We start from the raw sequence: 18082 nt of genomic DNA, 5'->3' as shown, positions 1-18082 counted from the left end.
CTGATGTTAAGTCATCAGTACTGAGTACCACACTTGTTGATGATAGTTTTGTTGGTTAAGCTGTGTATCCAAATTGGCATATAGTTCCTTTAGTTGCTGGATATAAAATTTTCCAATTGTTTAAACTCCCACACCTTTATGCTGGTTCTTCATGCTGTCATTGTTGCTCTCTGCAGTGTTGCTATGAACATGTGCTAGGCTGTTACAGTATTTGAGATTTATGATGCCATATATCATTGCTACCAATGTCACATAGTACACTTCAAGACACCTACACTATCTTCTTTGTAAATTAGATATACTTTTCTGCATATCACCTTAACACTGTCCACAGTATGAAGTGGCTTCCACCTAGTCATTCACTATGATACACACAAGTCTCACTTGTTCTGTGTGTACAGGTACAAATCAGTGAGGCTGATACACTGATGCCAGTTGCCACTGATGCATTTTTGCAGGAGAATGCCATCAATAGCGATTTGGATGCCTACAGTGCTATATTTCAATCACATTGCAGTCTGCTGTAGCAGTGTGAACAACAAGAGCTATTCAGTGTAGTTTGGGGGCTAACTGAGCATGTGCTAATAAACACAAAATACATAGAAAATAACTATCCAAACCCTAACCAACAATGTACCTTGAACAAACTGCTTGCATCTGTAAGAAGCTCCCTAACAGGGTAGTGTGACTCAATTGAAATGAAAACTTATGTGCTGGCCATGCATGTTAAGTATCTGTGGGCATACCCTCGACACATTAAACCTCCTTACCTCTGGGGCAGCTATTAGCATGTTGGAATCCAAAATATGAACTTTGATGAAGAATTACTCTAACACAACAACACTCTGGAACAGGTTAGTACACCCCTAAATAGACAAAGCTCATAAAATCATAATGTATTGTTGAGGCCAGTGTCCTCCAGTTTTGTAGGTATGCAGTCATTACAGTACTTGTAGATAGTTTAAAGTGTTTCGATCAGGATTCTCGGTATTCATGTGGCCTTTATGGCTTCCTATCAATATCACACTACTAATACAAAAGAAAGTGAGTCACATAGTTGTAAGCTGCCACAACTCTGCTACACTACATGGCATGTCATTTGCGACGTGTGCTACGTGAACTGCTGTGGCTCAACACTTTGGGATCTGCTGGTTCTCAGTAACTTGAAATCCAATGGAGACACTATCAGAATTGTACATGACATAATTTCTCTATCTCCTAACTGTGACAGTCTGTAATTTTATAATGGTCTGTTATTCCTTTCCCCTTTCATGAGGGGTGTTCATTCCAGCAAACTAAGCTGTACCATTATTTCGGTCACTGGCAGTGTCCTTACACCAGCCTCCAAACACCAATGTTGCCTTGCTTTTTGTGGGCACCTTTGTCCTTCTCTGTGACAGTGGCTGTATATGGCAGCTGTAATGAATTCAGACAATTAAAATTAAAATATGTTGTGGTTCTTCACTTGGATCATTATGCAGTTTTCATCAATCTCACTTTTATAAAATTCCACATGTATGTACTTGCCACAGCACCTGATTCCTAATCGCCATCACTATTTTAATTTAGCAACTTCTTGACATTAAAATGAGCATGTGCAGTGAGAAGACAACCACTGCCACATATCAAGATGTTTGATTTACACTCAAATTCTGTTGATGTAAAGTTATTCAGCTTCTTAATATTTTTGCAGATGCCGCAGAAGTTGAGGATGGAGGAGCTGTTGGCAGGTGAGATATTTGCTTTCTTCAGTAGCTTAATTACACATTAAAGTTACGACTTTAATATTTTATTATGTGGTACTTTATTTTTCATCTTTTTCTTTGACATTAATATTCCATTGGTGGTGTGCTAAATAATTTTTGTGAAACAGTTTTTAAAAACTCTATACTATAACTTAACACTGGATGTTAATTATGTCATACATAATTCATACTGAAAATTGGCCGTGTTATTGTAACTACGAAAGATTGGTTACAAAGGTGCAGTTGCATTGAAAATGTGTACTGTGGTAGATTGTGAGGGAAATGTGGTCAAAGAGAAGAAAGACAAATTTTTAAGTACCAAATTGACATTTAGAAATTTGTCATTGTAATGTTAAGCAAACATTACAAATAGGCACACTACGATAAGTAGTAATGAATTTTGCCACCTGACTGATGTGTGAAATAGCCTGACCCATCTGGGTGCCACAGCTACTCTCAATCCCCCGCCTGCCAAGAGTGTTATTGACTACCCGGTGACAACATGCTATTGAGTACAAAGTGGCTGACTTGTTGGTGGCTTCACAACTTGTGTACTCCATTCTCGAGACCCATCTCATACTCCTCTCACCCCCTCTACTCCCATACCAGCTTCCCTAATTTGAAAATTTTGGAGTTCCCCTTAACTTAAGTTTCACAATCCTTCCCTCAGTACTAGCCACCCCTACACTGCCCTTTCCCATGCCTAGCTCTGTACCTGTACCTGTACCTCCTATGTTACACCCTCTGCCACCCCATCCCCTATATGACATTTGCATTAAATCTGTCCACCACAACTCCTCACTCAGTTGGCCTGCAGGTTTATGACAATTTATCTGGTTGGCAGAGGGACAGAACGCAACAATGTTATTCCTGGCTTAGCCTTTTACTGCTTATTTCCAGATTAACCCTTTCATGGCCAATCGAACGTCTTAGGCTGATGCATAACACTGTAGTGTTTCCTACAAGTCAAAAAACTCAGACTATACATACTGGAGACTTAAATCATCGGAAATAATATAATTTGTTTCGCTGTTCACTTCAGTCTGTTGGGATAACTTTCTGGATCCACAACTGTAGAAATCATGTGGTTTTGTAGCAAAGAGCCATGTTCAAAGTGTATTTTCACCCCAAAGGAAGTATGTCAAGATCATTGAACAGAGAGCAGAGAAGATGAAATCTGAGGGTGCAAGATCAGATGAAAAGGGTGGGTGCAAAATGACTTCTCAACCCAGTTGTTCTATAGTGTTTGTTGCCAGTCTAGCAGAATGCTGGTGACTGTTACTGTGGAATAGCACCACTTCACACAGTCTTCCTGGATGTTTTTCTGGGACTATATCTGCAAGATGTCTGTTGTTGACAGTAAATACCAACAGGAAAGCTACACCTCATGCAAGCAACTCGTAGTACACCACATGGTCACCTACATCTACATCTACATGATTACTCTGCAATTCACATTTAAGTGCTTGGCAAAGGGTTCATCCAACCACAATCATACTATCTCTCTACCATTCCACTCCTGAACAGCGCATGGCAAAAACGAACACCTAAACTTTTCTGTTGGAGCTCTGATTTCTATTATTTTATTTTGATGATCATTCCTACCAATATAGATTGGTCTCCACAAAATATTTTCGCTTTCAGAAGAGAAAGTTGGTGATTGAAAATTCATAAATAGATCTCGCCGCAATGAAAAACGTCTTTGTTTTGATGACTTCCATCCCAACTCGCATATCATATCTGCTATACTCTCTCCCCTATTACGTGATAATACAAAACGAGCTGCCCTTTTTTGCACCCTTTCGATGTCCTCCGTCAATCCCACCTGGTAAGGCTCCCACACCCCACAGCAATATTCTAACACCGGATCTCTGCACAATATCCATAACATTATCTTGTGTGGATGCTCAAATGTCGATGTGGCACTGCTGCTCTGTTTGGACTACAGCATTCCTTTCGGTTCTTTCTCTTACATTAGCATAAAAACAAAATTTCTAGTCATCAGTAACAATACAGGTTAGAAATGGTCAGTGGTATTCACCCACTAATCAAGAACAAGCAAGAGGGTAATGTACATAAGGCCAACCACTGATTTATATGGTTTGGCATGTGGTACCCGTATGATTTATTGTTGATCCTTCTCCTTTGTATTCAAATGCTGCACAGTGACGGAATGGTCATACTTCATCACATTTTCTGGTTCTTGAGTTCAATGATGTGCATCATCGTGGATTAATGCATCCAGATGATCTTCATCAAATGCTGAAGGTCTTTCTGAAAATGGAGGGTCAATAATGTCAAAACAATCATCCTTTAAATTAGAAAATCTTTCCTTGCCATGCTCTGTCCCATGGCATTATCCCCATACATGGTGAAAACATTACCATTGAAACCACATATTCATAAACTCCACTGTTCTCATTTTGCTGACTTAGCCATTTTAAATTAAAATGTAGCAGTGCTTTGTGTCAACATAATATTCATAGAATGACAATTTACCTAAAAGAATGTGTCCACATTAAGTGAGAACAAGGTAATGTACTTCGTAAAAATGGTGGAAAAGACAACTGTATCCTTTGATCCCTAGGCATATGAACTTGTCTTAGATCACATGTAATGCCCCCAACAACACAAAACACAATGATGGGAAAGGCTGACTTAAAGCATACATTGTGTGCTCACTCTTACATTATTGGTATCGGCTGCATAAGTAACAATAACACAGTGCACAGTGTTCACTTAAGACGTCTCTCTGTTTTTGCTCCCAACATTTAATGTTCTAATGATGTACCAACATCATAATGCATTGATGGTGGGTGGTTTAAATAAAAAATATGTACAAATGAAATGAGCTTCGTGACAAGGCTGAAGATATATCGGTACATAGGACACTGCATAGAACTGTATGGAACATTGTAGATGTAACTGTAGATGTGCTCCAAGGAAGTGTGTGGGGCCGTTGATATTGATGTTTTATATTAATGACATCACAGACATTCTTCTTCTTTTTGTTTTTCTGTTTGGGGTATCTAATGACCACATACTAATTTCAATGCTTCCTCCTTTGTTCTTCTTCCAGGTTTCCTTCGTCTTCACTATCTATCCTTTTCTCTTCCTCAGACCATTCTGACCCTGTCTTCCTCTTCTTCTTCCTGCCTTGGAATGCTTCCATTTGCAACACTTTCTTCTTGAAATCCTATCATTCTGCTGGGTCTTTTTCTTGTATTTCTTTCCAAATCTTTCCTAACTACTTGAATCTGTCCTGTTGTTGACATCTTGTCCCAAAGATGCTAAACAATCTGTTTAGTTAACCTGTTGCTGTTCACTCTGTATAAATGTCCAAAAAATAATAGTCAGCTCTTCTGCAGCATTTCAATTGTTTTTCCTATGCTGCAATATACTTCATTACTTCTTAATATTCATACTCATGGATTTCCTAGCAGCCTGAGTATTTTTCAAATGATTCCTAATTCTAGGACTTGAAGTTTGTATAACTCATAATTCAACATTAAACATTCACTTGCATAGAGACATTCTGGTTTTACTACTGTGCTGTAGTGCTGTATTTTCAAATTTTTAGACACACACATCTTGTTGTAAATGTTCATGTTTATATCATATGCTTTCTCCATTTTACATACTATTTTGTCTACAGCAAATATTTTTGAAGGCATTGCCTTGAATCTTTCCTCCCAAACATTTAAATTTATAAATCCTCTTTATCAGTTCATTACCTGTTACTAGGATTTCTGGGTCATTTTTTTATGTTTGCCCTAAAACATTTTTCCTACAGAAACTTTTAAAGCTGCTTTGTTAGGTATTCCTTCTAAGAGGTTGATTTGTATTTCTGAATTTGTTATATTTTTATAAAGAATGGCATAATCATTTGCAAATACTAGACACTGAATTTCAGTATCTCTTTTTCCTGAAGTCTCCAGTCTCATTGTGATAGCTTATGTTCTTTGCCTTTTGTTTCAATTATCTTACTATTTCCTCTAAGATGCAGTTGAGGTGGCGTGGAAACATGTTGTCACCCTGCATTTCACCTGTTATTTTGAGTGCCTTAGGTGTTTCACACCATAACTTTATTTATGCTTCAGTGTGTGGGTGTTTCACGAATAAGGTTTGCTAGTTTAGTGTAATGCCAAGTTCTCGAGTCACTTTACCCACTGTTTATCTGTCAATCAAATGCTTTTCTAAAACCTGTAAATGTTAAAACTATGTCTTAAAATTTGTATGGACTAAAAGTTAAAATTCTGTTCTGAGACAGATTCGATCTTTCTAAATCCACTTTGATATTCTCCCAAATGGCTGTCAAGTGTTACTTCTACCTTGTTTAGTAATATTGTTAAAAATAATACAGCCCACTGGCAACAGATATATACCTGTGCAATTATTTAGATAATGCCTATGACTTTTTTGTGCACAGGATGGATAGGAGCCACTTCCCAGTCTTCTGGAATCTTTTCAGTTTCCCATATTTCTTCAGACATAATCTGAAGGTTAGTTGTCATTTCTGCTTGACACCAGTTATGGTTGAGATGATTTTATTTCTTCTCCACTGGCTTTGTTGTTTTTCAGGGTTTTTGTTTGTTTGTTTGTTTGTTTGTTTGCTGTAGGTGGTAGATCTGCTTCCATGTTTTCATCAAATATCTGGAAATTCTAGCTAACAATTCAGTTATCTACAGTTCAAGAATTGATCAAAGTACTTTCTTAGTAATTTACATGTGTGGTTATTGCTTAGACCTATTTTACCATTTTCGTCTCTGATGTAAATACATTGGTGCATGATAGCCCTTTTTGAATAAAACCATGACTGTATGTATGAGAGCATTTTTTCTGCTGTAGTACACAGTGATTCTTTTTTATCACTAATTATGATACTCGTGTCATCTGCAAATAGTAGAATTTTGGCTGGGCTGTCTGGAGCCTGTATGTCATTGATATAAACTAGAAATAACAATGGGCCCAGAATGCTGCCCTGAGAAACAACTATTTAAATTTGTTTTGGTTCAGATATGGGTTTAAAATTGTGAAGATTCTTGGATGACCTCAGCTCAACAACTTGTGACCTGTTTTGCAGATACGATTCAAACCAATTTTTAACGGTACCCCTGATGCATATTGCTTAAAGTTTCCCTAGTAATATTACATTGTTCACAGTATTGAAGGCTTTGGCTAAATCTAGATTAATTCCAACAACCTGTTTATTTGAGTCAAAATTTCTTACTATTTCTGTGCAATATGGCTGTTTCTGTACTGTGCCATGTTGACTGTTATTTATTAGTTTATGTTTTTCTAGATATTTTGTAACCCTGATTTTCATAAATTCCTCAAGTATTTTGGAGAAGTATGGGAGGAGAGATATAGGTTGGTAATTTTCTATTTTATGTCTGTCACCATTTTTGTGTAGAGGTATCACTTTAGAGATTTTTAGTTTATCCGGAAATATCTCTTCACTAAGGGACAAGTTTGCTATGTGCACTATAGGTTCGACAACATGTGGAGCAATTTTTTAATTATTGATACAGGTGCATCATCCAAACCAGAGGACAATTTGGATTTCAAGCATTTAATGACTTTTAGAACTTAATGCTCATCTGATGGGATTGCCATCATGCTGGTATTTACCATTGGAGACATAACTGTTAATTGTTGCTTAAAGTAAGGGGAATATTAACAAAATAATTGTTTACATTGTTTGCCATGGTGTTTTTTCTATGGGGATATTTTCATTATTTTTAAGATGGATTTCCTGTTCTTTAGTTTGACCCAAATTTTTTATACTAGCCTGCCTTATTAATCTATCATTACTTAATAATTTTGCTTTTGATATTACTTTGCGGTAAGTCTGTTTGTATGTTCTCACATACTCAACAAACTGCTGATCATGACATGTTTTTAACTTTAAACTGAGTAATATCATGGTTTCACTTGATGTTTTAATTCCGGATGTACTCCAGGTCCCTTTGGATCCAGATGATCTGTAACTCAAAAGCTTTTTTGGGAAGCACATTTCAAAGTATGCCATAAAAGTGGAAGCAAATGTATTGTAAGCATCATTTGTGTTTGTTTGTGCCAAGACCTCTGGCCAAACTGCATTTTTAACATTATTTTTGAACTGATTACAATTTTCAGTAGAGAAAAATCGTTTGTACTCCTTTTTATTTTCCCCTCCTTGGGAGTTGCAGTGAGATTAAAGGTTAGTGCATTATGATCTGATAATCCTATATTCACATTTGTAACTGCAACTTCATGTGTGACCACATTTGAGAAGATGTTATTTATTAGGCTTTCACTGGAATCTGTTGTTCTAGTGGGAGCTGATACGTGGGGAAACAAGTTGAAGCTTTTAGTATGTCTAAAAACTTGTATTTTACTGAACTCTGGACCAATAGATTAATATTAAAGTCACCACAAAGAATTATGGCAGAGTTCTCATTTGAGAAAAATGTCGAGCATTTCTTCCAAATTCTTAAGAGAGACTTCAGTATCTCCAGATGGTGATCTGCAAATTGCTGCAACAATTACTTTCTTTTCTATGATTAATGGTTTAGCCTCATATCTTAACTTAAATTTAAGCTTGGGATTTAGATAAATGCATACACCACCACCTTTGACATTTTGCCTATAGTACTGACTGGCAAGTTTATAATATGTGTGACCAAAAGGACTTAAACTATATCTGTACATTGTATAAGGCTCAGTCACAACTTCTGTGCATGTCTATGACAGGTGGTGTGGTCAGCCTATCAAGTTAGGCTGTGGTCTCCTGATCTCACATTTTGTGCTCGCTTACTCAGTTGTGCAGGACTCTGACACTTGTCTCACTCCTCTGTCCACACAGCTTCCTTTTCATGTCGTTTGTCCCCTAACACTGCAGTCAGGTGTCATGTGGTGTAACTATTTAATACAATGATGTATTATATTCTGTACCTTATCTTCTATACTTCTTCTCAAACTCTGTTATTATTACTTTAAAATTCAAAATTGATGCCTTTGACGCATCACATGTATATAAATAACTTACTATGTCACTTTTGACTTAACAAATTATTTATTCCCTTCATCATCACACTCGTGAACTACACTAAAAGATCACCTTCATTCAGTATAAAAGAGACACTCACAATAATTTTGAAGGTTCCTCTTCTGTGTCTCACAACATACATCAGTTGTTGAAATAACTCCTTCGGCAGCCTATTGCTTTACAGGACAGTGTGGTGACCCCACAGAATACTTATTTTAACACATGTAGTTTGGCACCCAAAGCTGCTGCGATAGCTGTACAGTGCTGAAGGCGCATATTGTCCCCTGATGTAAGTCACCACACACAAAATAGAAATAACACTAATGAACAATATCTGTACATTTATGTTTGACATGTTGTTTTCTATTGCTCTTTTCATAATGTGTACACAAAACTTCTTTCAAAATGGCATTCATTGATAAGAAGTCATTGATATGTGCATCTCTCCTCTGGAGTGGTACGTACAAGCACAGTCTGTGAACATGGCGCCCAGTGAACACAGTCCAAAGTTTTTTTAATTTTTTTTTCCTATATGCCATGAATGTGGATTTCTTTTTGTAACTATGGCTTCAGAGATTGGTTATAGCCTCAGTACATCATTGTCCATGATAAAATACGCAAATTTACCCTCAATTGCAGCCATAATTTAAGAGCATGTCACTAAAGTGAACATAAAGTACTTGAAAGATGTTATCCTCTCTGTGTGTACAATAGTATCCAGTGCAGAACCACAGCGGCTTCGGACACCCGAGCCTGGAACCAGTACTGGGGCTGAGGACATCCGTGCAGTGAAGTCACCTGGTGAGTAAGAGTAAATTTACACGTAATTGCAGCCTTAACTAAAGCAGTACATAAAGTACTTAAAAGACGTTTTACTCTCTGTGTGTACAATAGTAGGCAGTGCAGAACAGCAGCAGCTACGGTCACCAGAGGCTGGACCCAGTACTGCAGGTGCAGCAAAGTCACCTGGTGAGTAAGAGTAAGAGCCCACTGTGGCAGGCTTACATTCCTGCTTTGTACACTAGAGAATCAAATGTATCTGGACACCTATTAGTGGACATTAAGATTTTGTTTTCTCCTTTGAGGACTTGAACTCTTCTGGGGACACTTTGACATTTCGAAATCTCTGTGGGTGGATGCCAGCCCATTCTTCCTTGATAGCTGATACCAGACAAGGTAGAAATATTGGACACAGAGTATGGAGTGAAAATGCCATTTTTAACTAATCCCTAAGACGATCCATTGCTTTCAAGTTGGAACATCGGCAGGCAAGCCTTCTTCAGGATTACCACTGGTTATAAGCCTTTGCCTAACAATGCTGATCCATGAGAGGTACAAGTGTTGAGCTGATCAAATCGGTCATTGTCTGTGAACTGTTCCTCTGCTGTGTATAGTACACAATACTGTCAAATATGTACTTACCCTTCTGCATTTATCATATCCTGAAGTACAATAAGGGGAGAACAAGTTAAAGAGGAGAAATTGCATATTGTTACACTGCCTGCTCTGCACTGCATTGTTGGCAGTAGAGTTAATGGCGGATAATGTTCACTGAGTAGTCACTCTATTCAAATTCTTCCGTCAGATACCCACGGAGTATAGCACTGTTTGTCACTCCAAATCTCGTTTCCACTCATCCACTCAACAGCAGTCATGGGTTTTTATGCTACAGTCAGTGTGACTTTATGTTGAACAGAAATGTTGTTTCCAGAAGCTGCTCAGCCACTGTAACCAGTTTTTCTAACTCCCTGTACACAGCCATTTCCTTAGCGGGCTCCTAGCTGCACTTCAAAATTAAAGAGTGACTGCAGCAGCTAACTGCAAGCTGGTTTTTACTATTTCCTACCTCAATGATAGAAGCACTTGTCCATCAGCATACTGTGTGTGCCTGGACTTCATGTAGCATTGGTTGTTCCTTCAGATTTTCACTTAACTGTCACATCGCTGACAGCTGACTTGGGCAAGTTTGGAAGGGCTGAAATGCATCCCTGTGTTAATTATTCAGGTGTAATGCAAAGAAAAGTCCATGTTCAGTGTACTCAGATACCTGACTGAAGAATTCTGCTTACAAAACGGTATTACCTGCCACTTCCTGTAATATATATGACGGCAGTATCTGTTGCCGAAAGAAAAATTGCCATGGATAACCATGCAGCTTTGCTAGAAATGAAATGATGATTAAATGGATGGAGCGTCTGCCATGTAAGCAGGAGATCCCGGGTTCGAGTCCCGGTCGGGGCACACATTTTCAACATTTCCCCAATGAAGTACATCACCGCCTGTTTGCAGCTAGGGTGTCCATTTAATTATCATTTCACTTCCTATAATAGTAGCTCCACCTCTCATTGAATTAAAATGCTCAGTTGCCCGTTACATAAGGGTGCCCAGGTGTTTTGATTGGATAGCGGGTTTATAGTTCTTATGTATGTGATTCCTGCAACCCCTTACTCAGTCCACCATACACAATTGAATTAGAATCCAGAAATCACAATATATTTTATTATATTTATGTTTTTGAATATTGAGGACTTTGATTTGGGGCGAGTATTTACTGACTTACAGAAATACAAAGTTTACCTATATAGCTGTGGAAATATGTGTGCTGAGAATTACAGGGAGGGAAAAGGAAACAGAAAAATGGACAGGGAACAGGCAGGAGTAGGAGACGTAGTGGGGAGGTAGTGGAGATGAGTGATAAATGTAGTGATGGCGTGAGTGACAGATAGGATAAGACAATTACATGCTCCTATCCTAGAGAGGTGAGTGGGGGGAACATTGAGGTGACAGTCTGGTGAGAGGCATTGAGTGGATATCAGGCTACATGGACTACAAGCTGCAATGCCTGTAGCTTGAGACCAGAATACCAGGAGAAGCCAGGGAAGAGGCTTAATCAAACAGTGGGACTCCAATGAATGAATGATGTGAGTAGAAGAAACTGAGGATGATTTGTATTTCAAAACTGAACATTTTTGTACAACCTATTAGGGTAGTAACTTAAATGGAAATATTGGGGTGTGAATCTAGTTTATAAATGGTCATAGCTGATGCGTTCAGCACTACCATAAGTTATTTGATACTAACATTTTCAGGGGCTCCCTTAACCTTTCTGTGGTCAATCAGACATAAAGGTCCTGCCAAAATGTTTGTTTCAGAATCTGCACAACCATAGGAATGTCCCATTTCATTGTGTACTGTAATCTGTTGTTCAGTTTATGTACAATTAAAACCCAGAAGCTGACAGGTGATGCTAGAATGTGTTTTTTTCTTTGTTGGTACAGAAGTGAGTACAGTATGTTTTGTAGAAGGAGCTTCCTATCTTTGGCTTAATTGTGGATGGCAAAGACAGTGTAGATATTATTTATCTTTGTTACATTATTTGCTAGGTATATACTATTTGACATATATTTTCACTGATAACTCATTCTTGAAGAAAACTGATGTCTGTGTATTGTAACTAAAATTAATGCATGTCTTTATTAATGAAAATCATATCAAAATCGTGACTGTAGTTGGAAATCTACCACCACAAATGTACAGATACTGTTCTTTTGATGTACTGTTTTTCTTCTTTCTCATGAGATAGTGTACTGGAGACATTTGTTTTCTTTTCCTTATTTTGTCTTGAATGTCTCAATAGTTTCTTGGAATTAATTGTTTACAATTATTTATGGAGCTGTCTTTTGAATTACGGGGAGGGTGGTTATGAAGAATACAGTCAGCAGAAATAAGGTTTCTATGATCTACTTTATAACATATGAAAGCTGATCACCTCTGAAATGAAGGTGCTGGGAGTGTATAGTAGAGTGAAAACAACTGAAGCATGTGGGATGAATGTGTCAATGCTTTTGGAGAGAATGGCTGATAATACAGTATCACTTCCTGTTCACTAGATTTGTCTCTGGTGCCAGTACCTTTGTTCATAAAATATTTCCCATCAAGACTTTCACTACAGTTTGATCCCAGACCAATCTGTTCATCTTTCTGCCTCACCTCTCTACAGGGAGTCCAGCAGGGAGCTGCCTTGCCCCATCTGCCACCCACACTCGTGGTCATATGTCCCACCTAATGTGGATGATCCATGCACAAGGAGAGAGATGTGCTCAGGTAGCCATGAACATTAGAACATCATTGCAACACAGAAGGCACATGATAATGTTGGGCAAGTGAAACAGCTTCCTAGTGCAAGCAACATAAAAATACTCCTGATATGCTGTAAGGTTGTCACTAATATGAGCTAAGCTGAGCACTGCAAGCTGCACTGATGATGTCCTAGATTCCAATGTTGCTGTGCTCAGAGGAAAAGTTTTGACTGTAACAGCAGCCAAAAGTATGAACTGTCATCCCCATGGAGGAGATGGCAGTGTCATCCATGAGGCACACACCTGGAAGAAAAACACAGAAATTGGGCCAAGACATCAGTAAGGAGGGATGATGATGTGGAATGGTGCAGGCAGAAAGATACCAGGATGAAAGAAAGAAGTGGCACAAGGCATTTGAACACGGAGCCATTCAAACACTGTGCAGAAGCACTTGAACACAGAGATGAAGGCTACCTAATGGATCACAAGACACTGGTAAAAATCTTCCAGAGACAAAAAGTTAATTATAAAAGCACAAGAAGAGAGATATTCCTGACTGGACAAGAGGAAGAGTGTTTCATTGCGGCACAGATGGTACATGCCAACATGAAGCAAATAAAACAACTTTCTGATGAAGGCAAGGAAGAGAATGCCCTGATGCATGAAAAGATTGCCACTAATATGAAAACTATTCTTGAAGCTTCCAGTTGAGCACTCTGTCTGTAACAACTTACAAACACTGTTGTAGGTTGCACTGGCAATGCCAATATTGTTGGCTGCATTCTTATTAATATAGTCATGCATTCCAAAGTAGATAGTTGATGTCGAGTCTGGAACTTGGGTTGGCTGGTGAGCCACTGTACATTCCCCTACAAAGGCTATGTAGCGGAGAAATACTGTTAAGTTGTCCAGTGTCGCATGGCTCCAGGGTGGAAACCGTGCAGTGGCTGTCATTGACAAGATCTGCTGCACTGAGGGTGAGTTTCAGTTTCAAGCCTGTTAAGATGCCAGCAACTGACATACCTCTGTTGTGTGGCATAAGGCATGATTGTAAAGCACCAGCCAGATGCTACACAACCCACTTCCACCTCATTCCTATTATGTCTCCTAATCCATCCTGTTCCCATACGCATCAGATTTTCTTTCTGTCTCACCTCTACAAAAATTCCACCTGAGAAATAATCTGCCTCACCTGCCACTCATTCTCCTCACTACTTGTACCCATCTGTAAGTAAAGAAAGGAGTGTTTCATTGAATGTGTTTGATGTGGCATTATTACTGCACAAACAGCAAAAATGTGGTAAGTGATAAACATTTTTGCTATTACTTTCTGTGGGGTATCTGTGAGAGAAATTCATGATAATTTAAAATTATTGGTGAAGTTTTCTGCAAAACACTAAGTGCTCTCATTGCCAAATACTGGATGAATATAATGTCGGTACATGAATGCAATTAGTGAAGGTGCATAAACAAGCTTACACACAGTTCCTAAATGTTAAACGAGACACTGTGTTAACTGTGTAACATAAGATTGTATGTTTTATTAAGCAGATTTTAAAATTTGATCAATAATTATGTGAAATGATGACAATAAACATTTATTTGTCCATGCTAGTCTTCAGATAGCAAGCGTGCAACCGGAATAAATTTCTGGCTTTCTGGAACTCGGTAATATTGATGGTTGTTTATAATTGAGTAGATTAGATGCTCAATTATACACTGATCCGTACTTTTTCTAAAAGATAGAAATAATTGATTCTGTTCTTTATCAGGTCATGTTGAAACACACTTAGTATATCACTAGTTTGTTTTACTTGTGCAGATAAAGTATTTTTTATATTAACACGCAAATTCTTTTTTTGTCAATCAGGCCCTGCTGAGGAGGAAGGCACACGTCCCATCGCTCAGGTGAGTGAAAGTAGTGGATGCACGTATGAGACTGACAGAGCAAGTGTGATTTTCACCAGTAGCATATAAAGTTTGGTTCTGTGGCATGTAATGAACCCCACACTGCTTCCTGTCCTCCTCCCAGGGTGAGGACATATTTCATCAGCTCTGGGCTTTGAACCGTTAAAATACTTCCTCCTATTCTGAGCTACTCTGCACACTACCAACTTGCTTAATCAAATAAACTCCTTTATTAATATCCTATTCATCTCCATTTCAGTCTCATTGCATCTCCCATGGCAGTCTGTTTCCTGACATCACAAACTTTGCAACTTCTTTAGCACTGTTAACTGAAATGCTATCTCAAGTCTAAATTACCTGCTAAATGAACCAAAAAATATCTCAAAGACCACTCATATACTGGCTCTTAATTTAAAACAAGTAACTCTCTTTAATTATTAATGTCAAGTCATGTGTCATTGGTTAGTGTATAGAATCTTACTGACAGCTCGACTTCATCTTCGTTCTCCTGATGTAATGGCAGTTGTCATGATGCTGACAGTTCTAGGGGGAAGGCACATTGCTGAACAAGAGTGAGACAGCAAGGAATAAACCCATGGACTGGTTGTTTGTGTTGCCATCATCATTTGTGAAAGCGGCATGGCTGGACCATGTAAAATTTGGGGATTCGTGTGGATGCTGATAACCACGCCATTGAGTGCCCCCTAACCAGGTATCATCATCATCATGATAGAATAAAACACTGAATTCATCATGAACTGTGAAGAACGATAAACTAATTATCGTTATCCCACCCTGCAGATATGCTGCATCAATCTCCACTAGATTTTGTGTGTTGTGGTTGGCAGGTGTTACTAGAAGAGGCCAAAATGCATGCGTTTTAACTCAGGCAGGCTGACGTGAGGTCTGGAACAGGACAAGGAAATTAGAATTTAGAAAAACTGACTTAGGTGGTGGAATACTAAACTTTAATCCATTAATGATGAACATCTGTCTTGATGGTACATGATTCACAATATCAATAGTAACTGATATGGGCCCCTTGCTAGGTCGCAGCAAATGAGGTAGCTGAAGGCTATGCTAAACTATCGTCTCGGCAAATGAGAGCGTATTTTGTCAGTGAACCACCACTACAAAGACGGTTGTACAGCTGGGGCGAGTGCGGGTCCGACGTATACTACCGGACCGCGGCCGATTTAAAGGCTACCACCTAGCAAGTGTGGTGTCTGGCAGTGACACCACATTATGCACAACAGAGAAGGGTATAAAAGTTTAAAGCCATCATTTGAATTAAAAAAAAAAAAATAATCACTTTGTGGTGGTGACCATTGTTCATCTGTACTATAGACATTGTGGGATGTACACCTTTACCAAAGCGATGTTGATAGTTGATACTCATTAAACATGACAATAAATATTCCTTAAAATCGACACTTACCACTTACTGTTGTCTAAAATGCTTACTGATTGCAGTTGGGAGCTGAGATTTCTCCATTTTTGAGCAAATATCACAAACACAAATGACAGGTACTCGCAATTGCAAACACATTTCAAAGTACCTTTCTAGAATGATATCAGACTCATTCTCCTTCATACATTCATGGCCTGTCAAACTTCCTAAACTCTTCTGAAAATACTTTCCTGCTTGTGAAATAACTACCAAGTAAACTACTTTGAGAGGTATACTTGTCATAGTGTTTGTTATGTTTGACACGTGTTGATTAGTAATTCAATAAAACTACCTTAGTGTACTTAAGCACGTGCATCACAAATTGTGCAGTGTGATTTCAAAGTAACTGTTTAGTTACTTTTGTCATTAGGGATTTGCTTTCAGTAACATTAATATAGGTCTCTGGTATATTATACAGAATCGAATGATCATTCTTGTGATCTTTCAGATCTTGCATTGACTTACTTGCCAGCTCCCATGGCCATGGCAAACAGTCCTTTATCCAGTAAGTTGTCTCTTTTTCATACATCTTGTTGTTTAGGACCAATATGTGGCACAAATCTTAAAGGTCAGGAATGTGTCAGATAACATAAAATGTTTAAGAAACCAAAAAAGAGGAGCCATAAGTTTATGTAAATGCAGTCAAGAATGTAACACAGGAATGGCCGCTGAGGTGCCACCTCTCCATCTCTTTCCTCCTCCTCTTTCCTAATCATGACATTATTCCAATGGAATATTAGTGGCCTTCAATCCAAAAAGATGACTTGCGGCTGCTCTTGGAATCGCAGCCTCTGCTAGTTCTCTGCCTGCAGGAAACAAAATTGCATCCTCCAGACTGATTTGAGCTTTTGTATTTCTTCCCAGTCTGCTTTGACTCCCTCTCTCCAAAGATGGCATTCCATATCGTAGGAGGAGAGAGGGGAGTCATGCTGCTCATTTGGAAGGACGTTCAAAGTCAACCTTTCTCCCTAACTACCCAGCTTGAAGCTATTCCTGTCCGCGTTTTACTTCCTCTCCTGAACTTTTCCATATGTTCTGTTTACATCCCTCAGTCATTCGGTGCCATGGACACTCTTCATCCAGCTTACTGGCCAACTCCCTCACCCCTTTCTGCTGCTCATTGACTGTAATGCACACCATTCCCTTTGGTAATCTCCCAGAACCTGACAGAGAGGTGCCCTCTAGGCTGAACTTCTCAGTCACCTTAACCTCATTTGCCTTATCGTGGGAGTACCCCTCTTCCTTTTATACTACATGCACTCCTACCCATATCTGGAAATCTCCTGCACTGCCCAATTTGCCCATCATCTCATCACTGTCTCTAGTACGTACTCGAGCAACCATTTACCATTTGCTATCCATTTTCTGACTCCTACCCCACATATATGCACACCCAAATGGCAACTTTCTAGGGATGACTCGAGATTTACTGTTCCCTGGCACCCTTTGAGTAACATAATTTCTCCAGTTGTGATGGCCAGGTAGAATATCTTACAAATGCCATCATTACCACCACACAATATTCCATTCTCGCCCTTCATCTTTACTGTGCCATGTCCCAGTGCCTTGATTGACTGAGCTGTGTTGTGACTCAACTCACATGCAGAGATGTGTTCTCCATGTTTTTAACCATCATTCTATGATGGCAAACTGCATTCATTATGAACAGTTGCATGCACAGTGTCGTTGCACCCTTCAGGATAGCAAAAATCTAGCTAGATTTCCTTAACTAGTTCTTCTAACAGTTCCACTACCTCATCTGTTGTATGGGCCCTGCAGGACCAAGATCCATTGGGCTGCTATTCTGCGGAGATTTCAAGCTCCACCCACTATCATTCTGCCTTCCTCCACCAGAAACAAGTGGAGGAGG

The 18082-nt window shown here is 38.9% G+C and overlaps 1 protein-coding gene across 1 annotated transcript in view; it reads right to left on the bottom strand.

Annotated features, from left to right (window-relative positions):
* LOC124742278 (extensin-like) overlaps window positions 1-16697 on the bottom strand; it is a 22047-nt gene extending 5350 nt beyond the window's left edge. Inside the window, exon 1 of the mRNA XM_047248794.1 lies at window positions 16678-16697. Within this exon, the coding sequence (XP_047104750.1) occupies window positions 16678-16697 (20 nt within the window). The remainder of the gene's footprint in view (window positions 1-16677) is intronic.
* Between the last annotated feature and the right edge of the window lie 1385 nt (window positions 16698-18082).

This window comes from Schistocerca piceifrons, unplaced genomic scaffold (assembly GCF_021461385.2).
Source record: "Schistocerca piceifrons isolate TAMUIC-IGC-003096 unplaced genomic scaffold, iqSchPice1.1 HiC_scaffold_2295, whole genome shotgun sequence".
Lineage (NCBI taxonomy): Eukaryota > Metazoa > Arthropoda > Insecta > Orthoptera > Acrididae > Schistocerca > Schistocerca piceifrons.
The sequence above is the reverse complement of the archived record's forward strand: the minus strand, read 5'-3'. Positions and strand labels throughout refer to the sequence as shown.